Raw genomic sequence first — 9354 nt, forward strand, 5'->3', positions numbered from 1 at the left:
ACAAAAAACTGCTTCTAATTGCTTGAAAGCAGTTTACTGTGAAAGCGGATTAAAAACCCTTTTGGAATTTCCGTTTATTCTTGAAGGACTTCTTACATGCTTTTTGAAGAAAACTTATTGTCTCGTTTACCCTTAAAAGATTAAATAAATAAAATGTAAACAAGGCTAAAATTATATTATTACACAGTTTATAGAATGGATATTTTTATGGCAATGAAAGAACAATTTCAACCCTACACTAGAGACTAGGAAATCCTGAATCCTTTTTGTAAAGCAGTTTAAAATAAACCATAAAAACAAATTACCAATAAAACTGTTATACATGAAATGCCCAAAGAGGTCGAATAAAGTTCTCAAAAAACAACAGAGGGCGCCCTTTATTTTATACCTTTTTGCAGCGAGGGATTAGTGGGCGTCGCAATGGGGGATGATTGGCCTCTGTTGTGGCTCTAGACTGTCACATCCTTCGTCTTATCAGACGCGCGTGGATGCTGCTCCGATGCAGACGTCTCCGAAGCTCAGCTCCCGGATCGAGTGGAGTTTTCCGGCCGAGACAGCCAGCGGAAACGTTTTCGCCAGTGAAAATTAATCAAATTCTCAATTAGCCCTTGCACGGGCTCCACTCGCAGGCGGTGCAGGAGCTATCCAAAGGTTTCCTGGAGTCGCAAAGGAGTCTTAAAGCTAGAGGATGCCAGGATAATTTGGTTTGCCCACTCGATGTCTCGAAAAATATATTCACACGCCAGTATACATACAAATACAGAAGGAGCAAAGTCGAAGGCAAATCTGCTTTTAGGTCACTCAAAAGGCTCTCGCATCGACAGGAGCAACAGTAACCGTAACAGTAGCATCAGGAGCAGGAGTAGGAGCAGCATCAGCAACAAAAACAAAATTGCCAGCTGAAGGAATTCCAAGAATTAACCAAACAAGTAAGCCCATCAAGTCGTAGCCATCAAGAGTGACCCAGACGGGTTACATATTTGGGTACACAAGTTTTCAATTTAATAAAAGGTAGAAAAAATTAACAGTCCGGCGGGACTGGGAAACTATATAAATTAACAATGAGCTTAAGTAAACATTAAATAATTAATAACAACAGCAGACCCATGGCCAAAAAACATAAAACCAAAAAACTAAAATACACTTACCATGAAATCCTGTACAGTGTAAACAAGTGCTTGAACCAAAATTAATAATTCATTCAAAGCCAAGTGTTGAAAATTTGTTTCTCATGAATATTTTTTTTCGTTGCTTTTTTCATTATCTCTGAATTTTTTTAACAAACTAAAAACCCATTCAAATTATGAGGTTTCTATTGAAAACGTTGGAATACAAAACCACTATTACCAGGCACCTGTGGTTTTAGTTGTTTGGTTGAAAAATTTAGATGTGTTAGTTATATGAATAGTTTTACAAAATATCCATTTAAAATATGAATCCATCTCCTATGAATCCATTTAGTTACTATTACTACTATATATTTTAAGAAAATAAAAGTCAATAGAATTTCTGGCCTATAAGTTTTTTTTGGTATCATATAAGTTCCCTATTTTCAAAATCTTCCATAAAAACTCAGTGCATCTTCTGCAATTAGCTCAAGTGGCATCTGATGAATTGTGCATACATACATGTGTGTCCAAAACTTGGGCAAAAACATATTCGCGAGACAAGCGTGTCAAGTGGTGCACTCAGAAAAGCAGAGGACTCCGAAGGACTCGTTCCAGGCCTAAGCCAGCAATGCTGCGTTCGCGGGTCCTGGCCCTTGTTATCAGGCATTCGTAGTTTTTGTTTGGCTCTTTAATTGCGGCTTTATTGCGGCTGGGGCCGGGGCTATGGCAGGTCCTTCAAGGAGTGTCGGGCATTCTTCTTCTCGCCATTCTTTGAGTCCACGTCACGCGGTTGTCAGCCGCTTCAGAATCAGCTTCAGCTATTTTCAGGCTGCCATTGTGCCTTGGTTTTTAATTGTTCAGCATTCGCTGCCTGCACCGGCAGCCCACCTCCTGGTACTGTCCCTTGGTTCGTCCTGCGGACTCTCCTGCCACCTTCTGCAAACAGCCGTAAGCATGGAACATACATTGTACATTCGTATGAGTACGCACGGTGACCTTACTCGGACAACAGGTGGGGTGGTGGGTTGGAAGTCCATTTAAATTTTAGTAGAACTTTATATTTAAATATAATCTTAAATTAATTCTCACAAATGTATGCATTTCCAGAATCAAAATTAATGATATCCGACTGCCGTGAAAGGAATTGAGGAGATGCCATCCCGTCGCTCTGGTGGCGGTGGCACCGTCAAGCGAAAACATTCGCTGGGCAACCTCCGACGAGCTCATCCTGCCTCCGGCGCCACCTGGAATGTTCAGGTGGTGCGGGGCAAGATGTCCTCGAAATGCCTGTGGCATGCCTGTCGAGCGCTGATCCTGGGACTTACCCTGATGCTTCTCGGTGCTGGCATGGCCACATTGGGCTACTATGCGGATCATCTCTCGATGGGATCGGAGCTGCGGGGGAATGTGACGGTGCGCGTTAAAAACGACCTTAAGGGCTTCCACCTGAACAACTTTGCGTATGTGGGTCCCATTGTAATGGGATTCGGAGGATTTATTGTGGTGGCTTCCTGTGTGATGACATTCGAAGCAAGGGATTCCGCCGCCAAGGTGGTTCCCGCACGTCTGCGAGCCGGCGGAGGTGGCAGCAACAAAAACCACTCGAGGAGCAACCAAGGGAGCTCAGCATCACAGCGCCGAGGAATGGGTGAGTAATACATTCCCCATACGTTCTACAAAACTACAAAACTAGCCTTCGCTGGGGGCCATATAGTGGCTCCATGCACTTTTCTTGATTTTTGAAGGGGACCCTCCGGAAAATTTGATGAAAAATCTAAAAAATATTTTGTTTCAAGATTTTGATGCAGATTGACGGGGAATCGATCTACAAACCGTTTAAGGTATTCCGCTCAAGAATCGGATGATTATTTGCGAAGATATAGCCTTCGCTGGGGCCATATAGTGGCTCCATGCACTTTTCTTGATTTTTGAAGGGGACCCTCCGGAAAATTTGATGAAAAATCTAAAAAATATTTTGTTCCAAGATTTTGATGCAGATTGACGGGGAATCGATCTACAAACCGTTTAAGGTATTCCGCTCAAGAATAGTATGATTATTTGCAAAGATATAGCCTTCGCTGGGGGCCATATATTCGCTCCATGCACTTTTCTTGATTTTTGAAGGGGACCCTCCGGAAAATTTGATGAAAAATCTAAAAAATATTTTGTTCCCATATTTTGATGCAGATTGACGGAGAATCGATCTACAAACCGTTTAAGGTATTCCGCTCAAGAATCGGATGATTATTTGCAAAGATATAGCCTTCGCTGGGGGCCATATAGTGGCTTCATGCACTTTTCTTGATTTTTGAAGGGGACCCTCCGGAAAATTTGATGAAAAATCTAAAAAATATTTTGTTCCAAGATTTTGATGCAGATTGACGGGGAATCGATCTACAAACCGTTTAAGGTATTCCGCTCAAGAATCGGATGATTATTGGCGAAGATATAGCCTTCGCTGGGGGCCATATATTCGCTCCATGCACTTTTCTTGATTTTTGAAGGGGACCCTCCGGAAAATTTGATGAAAAATCTAAAAAATATTTTGTTCCAAGATTTTGATGCAGATTGACGGGGAATCGATCTACAAACCGTTTAAGGTATTCCGCTCAAGAATAGTATGATTATTTGCAAAGATATAGCCTTCGCTGGGGGCCATATATTCGCTCCATGCACTTTTCTTGATTTTTGAAGGGGACCCTCCGGAAAATTTGATGAAAAATCTAAAAAATATTTTGTTCCAAGATTTTGATGCAGATTGACGGGGAATCGATCTACAAACCGTTTAAGGTATTCCGCTCAAGAATCGGATGATTATTGGCGAAGATATAGCCTTCGCTGGGGGCCATATAGTGGCTCCATGCACTTTTCTTGATTTTTGAAGGGGACCCTCCGGAAAATTTGATGAAAAATCTAAAAAATATTTTGTTCCAAGATTTTGATGCAGATTGACGGGGAATCGATCTACAAACCGTTTAAGGTATTCCGCTCAAGAATAGTATGATTATTTGCAAAGATATAGCATTCGCTGGGGGCCATATATTCGCTCCATGCACTTTTCTTGATTTTTGAAGGGGACCCTCCGGAAAATTTGATGAAAAATCTAAAAAATATTTTGTTCCAAGATTTTGATGCAGATTGACGGGGAATCGATCTACAAACCGTTTAAGGTATTCCGCTCAAGAATCGGATGATTATTGGCGAAGATATAGCCTTCGCTGGGGGCCATATAGTGGCTCCATGCACTTTTCTTGATTTTTGAAGGGGACCCTCCGGAAAATTTGATGAAAAATCTAAAAAATATTTTGTTCCAAGATTTTGATGCAGATTGACGGGGAATCGATCTACAAACCGTTTAAGGTATTCCGCTCAAGAATAGTATGATTATTTGCAAAGATATAGCCTTCGCTGGGGGCCATATATTCGCTCCATGCACTTTTCTTGATTTTTGAAGGGGACCCTCCGGAAAATTTGATGAAAAATCTAAAAAATATTTTGTTCCCATATTTTGATGCAGATTGACGGAGAATCGATCTACAAACCGTTTAAGGTATTCCGCTCAAGAATCGGATGATTATTTGCAAAGATATAGCCTTCGCTGGGGGCCATATAGTGGCTTCATGCACTTTTCTTGATTTTTGAAGGGGACCCTCCGGAAAATTTGATGAAAAATCTAAAAAATATTTTGTTCCAAGATTTTGATGCAGATTGACGGGGAATCGATCTACAAACCGTTTAAGGTATTCCGGTCAAGAATCGGATGATTATTTGCGAAGATATAGCCTTCGCTGGGGCCATATAGTGGCTCCATGCACTTTTCTTGATTTTTGAAGGGGACCCTCCGGAAAATTTGATGAAAAATCTAAAAAATATTTTGTTCCAAGATTTTGATGCAGATTGACGGGGAATCGATCTACAAACCGTTTAAGGTATTCCGCTCAAGAATCGGATGATTATTTGCAAAGATATAGCCTTCGCTGGGGGCCATATATTCGCTCCATGCACTTTTCTTGATTTTTGAAGGGGACCCTCCGGAAAATTTGATGAAAAATCTAAAAAATATTTTGTTCCCATATTTTGATGCAGATTGACGGAGAATCGATCTACAAACCGTTTAAGGTATTCCGCTCAAGAATCGGATGATTATTTGCAAAGATATAGCCTTCGCTGGGGGCCATATAGTGGCTCCATGCACTTTTCTTGATTTTTGAAGGGGACCCTCCGGAAAATTTGATGAAAAATCTAAAAAATATTTTGTTCCAAGATTTTGATGCAGATTGATAGGCAATCGATCTACAAATCGTTTAAGGTATCCCGCTCAAGAATCGGATGATTATTGGCGAAGATATAGCCTTCGCTGGGGGCCATATATTCGCTCCATGCACTTTTCTTGATTTTTGAAGGGGACCCTCCGGAAAATTTGATGAAAAATCTAAAAAATATTTTGTTCCAAGATTTTGATGCAGATTAACGGGGAATCGATCTACAAATCGTTTAAGGAATTCCATTCAAGAATCGGATGATTATTTGCAAAGATATAGCCTTCGCTGGGAGTCATACCGTAGCTCTCTGCACTTTTCTTGATTTTCGAAGGGGACCCTCCGGAAAATTTGATGAAAAATCTAAAAAATATTTTGTTCCAAGATTTTGATGCAGATTGACGGGGAATCGATCTACAAACCGTTTAAGGTATTCCGCTCAAGAATCGGATGATTATTTGCGAAGATATAGCCTTCGCTGGGGCCATATAGTGGCTCCATGCACTTTTCTTGATTTTTGAAGGGGACCCTCCGGAAAATTTGATGAAAAATCTAAAAAATATTTTGTTCCAAGATTTTGATGCAGATTGACGGGGAATCGATCTACAAACCGTTTAAGGTATTCCGCTCAAGAATCGGATGATTATTTGCAAAGATATAGCCTTCGCTGGGGGCCATATATTCGCTCCATGCACTTTTCTTGATTTTTGAAGGGGACCCTCCGGAAAATTTGATGAAAAATCTAAAAAATATTTTGTTCCCATATTTTGATGCAGATTGACGGAGAATCGATCTACAAACCGTTTAAGGTATTCCGCTCAAGAATCGGATGATTATTTGCAAAGATATAGCCTTCGCTGGGGGCCATATAGTGGCTCCATGCACTTTTCTTGATTTTTGAAGGGGACCCTCCGGAAAATTTGATGAAAAATCTAAAAAATATTTTGTTCCAAGATTTTGATGCAGATTGATAGGCAATCGATCTACAAATCGTTTAAGGTATCCCGCTCAAGAATCGGATGATTATTGGCGAAGATATAGCCTTCGCTGGGGGCCATATATTCGCTCCATGCACTTTTCTTGATTTTTGAAGGGGACCCTCCGGAAAATTTGATGAAAAATCTAAAAAATATTTTGTTCCAAGATTTTGATGCAGATTAACGGGGAATCGATCTACAAATCGTTTAAGGAATTCCATTCAAGAATCGGATGATTATTTGCAAAGATATAGCCTTCGCTGGGAGTCATACCGTAGCTCTCTGCACTTTTCTTGATTTTCGAAGGGGACCCTCCGGAAAATTTGATGAAAAATCTAAAAAATATTGTGTTCCCAGATTTTGATGCAGATTGGTGGGAAATCGATCTACAAATCGTTGAAGGTATTCCGCTCAAGAATCGGATGATTATTGGCAAAGATATAGCCTTCGCACGGGGGCGCTGGGCTCCATGCATTGTAGAATATTTTTGGAAGAAGATAATATTATTAACCATTTATTTTGTAGCATATTAATTTGTTACTTTTCATCCATCCATCCAGGTGCCCAATACCAAAGCAGTCGCTGGGATCAGCACTTTGGGGTGTTCCGATCTTCACCTGGGGATGCCCACCAGCAGCCTCAGGCCAACTGCATCTCCGCCGCTCATGCCCACTCGCATTCACATTCTGAGCAGCCCTTCGACCGGGAGGCACTCACCGCCGAGCTGATCAAGTTCTCAAAGTCGCTCAGGGATAGGAAATATATAGAGCATAAGCCCCCAAGCAACAGTGCGCGGCGAGGGCGCCAGATGCGTCCTGGCTCGGGATTGGGATCCAATCCAGGCGGAGGAGCTGGCTCCTCGTCGTCGGCCAGGAATTTTAGCAATTCTTCTAGCCTGATTCAACGTGCCACCAGAGAGTGCACCTTGCTGCAGCCGCCAGCCGCGAGTCGTGTTTATTGGCAGGCCTCTTCTTTCGATGGAGGCAGTGCCGGTCCTCCGGGCGTCATGACAAGTGCGGAGAAGCGCAGCGAGCGGAACAAGCGATCAGACACGGCCAAGAGGCATGTCCTTTCCCGCCAGCGACCCATCGAGCAGGAGGAGGCCCGGGATCATGGTCATAGCCCATTAGGACACAGACGGTAAGTGGTTGGGAAATTTTTTGAATTTTAATTAATGTCCTCCTTATGTCCTCTTTCTAGGAACTCTACTATGTCGGACTCCTCGTACAGCGGCCGCTGGACGGCTCGCTGCGCCTCCATCGCCAGTCGTACCTCTAGCATCGAGTCCAGGCGCGTCCAAGTGGATCTTCATAGTCCGGAGGTAATGCCGAAGTCAATTCTGCGTTCTCCCAAGCGGTATAGCTCCGGACCCTCTGCCACTCCCTCCGTGGAGAAAGAATTCCGGTAAAATAAAAGGATAACCAATAACTATAGTTTGTTGCCATTTATTTATTGTGTATTTGTCATTTCAGGAGCCAACTATCTGTTTGCTCTGAGCCTCCGCCGCCGGTGCGGCAGCTTTCGGGTCAGTCCAGCATGGAGCCCGCAGTCCCCGAGGAGAGCCTCGACCAGTCGGACTGTCAGGAGCAGATCAGCCAGGAGAAGACAAATCAGAACTCGGAGTCTAAGGCCTCCTACGAGGAGATCACCGAGCTGCATAACCACACAAGCAGCCTGCCACCCAAGAAGACACGACCTGGATTCCTGCCCCTGGCGCTCAGCGAACAGGAGGAGGAAGCCAAGCCAGTGGTTACATCCTTGTATCGGAGCAACAGTTCCCGGCAGTTCTACAGACCCAAGAAGGGAGTGCCCAATGAGCGGGATGACTCCGTTTTCTACATACGCTCCATGGAAAGGGGACTGGCAGGAGCCGGAACAGAGGCGAACGGAGGTGGTAGCACGGACGACCACATGTACGACTCTCTTCGGGTCATCAACGAGAGGCGAACCACTTTGCTCAAGGCGGACTCCCAGAGCTCGCTGGGATCGGCGGAACGGAAACTGAGCAGTTTCTCCCTAAAAATGCCAGATATTACGGAGCGGGAGAACTCTATAGAAGTCGAAACGGATGCGGATGTGGAGAAACCATCATCATCATCTCCGCCTACACCGCCTGCCCCGCCGTTACCCACGTTACCAACGTCGCCACCTCCACCTGCCCGCCCACCCTCTGATGTCGAGCTTGGATTTAGGGATATCAAAGAAACCTAGGATAGTAAAGATTGGCCCACTTTATAGAGTTTTACCAGCAGCCATCGACAATTACTTTAGCAACTCGATTGATGTTTGTATATGTATTTATGTGTGTGTGCGTGTCGTTTATTTTTATAACCCCTAGATCGTACCTAGATAAGTGTTATATATGTATATGCCATAATCTCTGTGTTGCCTCGGGCCTAAGCAATCAACTAACGAATCTTCAACGATGTCTATTAACTTGATTAACTAATGTTACTGTACAAATATCAACAGTTGCGATCGAAGTTTCCTTTCATTTCTATCTTTTACTTACAATTGAGGATTATATTTCAATGTTTCAACTTCCTTAATCTTTGATCGCAACTGGAAAGGCTAGTCTTCCTATTGTTAGAATATGAATTATATATCTGAGTGTTTATTTTTAAGACAAGCAATTACAGAGTTTCTTGTTCCAAACTTGTTAAAAAACGAAAAAAAAAAAAGAGTGCAGCGAATTTTGGAATATTGTTCATTGCATGATTAATATTGGAAAATAAAATCAAACAATGTGTGTCTAAAATGGATTTAAGTTTTGTCTAAAAGAGGTCAGATAAAATTTTAAAACTCCCGCCTAAATCTTGCAGAGTTGCCACCACTTTGTTAGATTTGCATTGGAATCTTTTAAATAGTCAATTGGCGATGTATTTTGAAGACGCTTTATTTTTAATAAAATTTAAAGAATGTAAAATATCATAAAACAAAATCTTTAAAAAACAATAAGCAAATAATGATTCAATAAATGTTTTATATATTGCAACGCCATCTGGGGAA

The 9354-nt window shown here is 42.4% G+C and overlaps 1 protein-coding gene across 1 annotated transcript; it reads left to right on the forward strand.

Annotated features, from left to right (window-relative positions):
- The first annotated feature begins 470 nt into the window (after positions 1-470).
- LOC6507048 lies at positions 471-9103 on the forward strand. Its single transcript, XM_001956713.3, has 5 exons — positions 471-929; positions 2217-2757; positions 6906-7485; positions 7546-7749; positions 7818-9103. The coding sequence occupies exons 2-5, from the start codon at positions 2262-2264 to the stop codon at positions 8554-8556; spliced, it is 2019 nt and encodes a 672-aa protein (XP_001956749.1). The 5' UTR covers positions 471-929; positions 2217-2261; the 3' UTR covers positions 8557-9103.
- Positions 9104-9354: the final 251 nt, after the last annotated feature.

Source organism: Drosophila ananassae, chromosome 2R (genome assembly GCF_017639315.1).
Source record: "Drosophila ananassae strain 14024-0371.13 chromosome 2R, ASM1763931v2, whole genome shotgun sequence".
NCBI classification, from domain to species: domain Eukaryota; kingdom Metazoa; phylum Arthropoda; class Insecta; order Diptera; family Drosophilidae; genus Drosophila; species Drosophila ananassae.

Bases quoted from the DNA above. Each gene is read 5' to 3' on its own strand.
- LOC6507048 (XM_001956713.3), top strand. From the start codon at position 2,262: ATGCCATCCCGTCGCTCTGGTGGCGGTGGCACCGTCAAGCGAAAACAT. The intron at 2,758-6,905 runs GTGAGTAATACA...CCATCCATCCAG, and splicing joins ATCACAGCGCCGAGGAATGG to GTGCCCAATACCAAAGCAGT. The intron at 7,750-7,817 runs GTAAAATAAAAG...TTGTCATTTCAG, and splicing joins TCCGTGGAGAAAGAATTCCG to GAGCCAACTATCTGTTTGCT.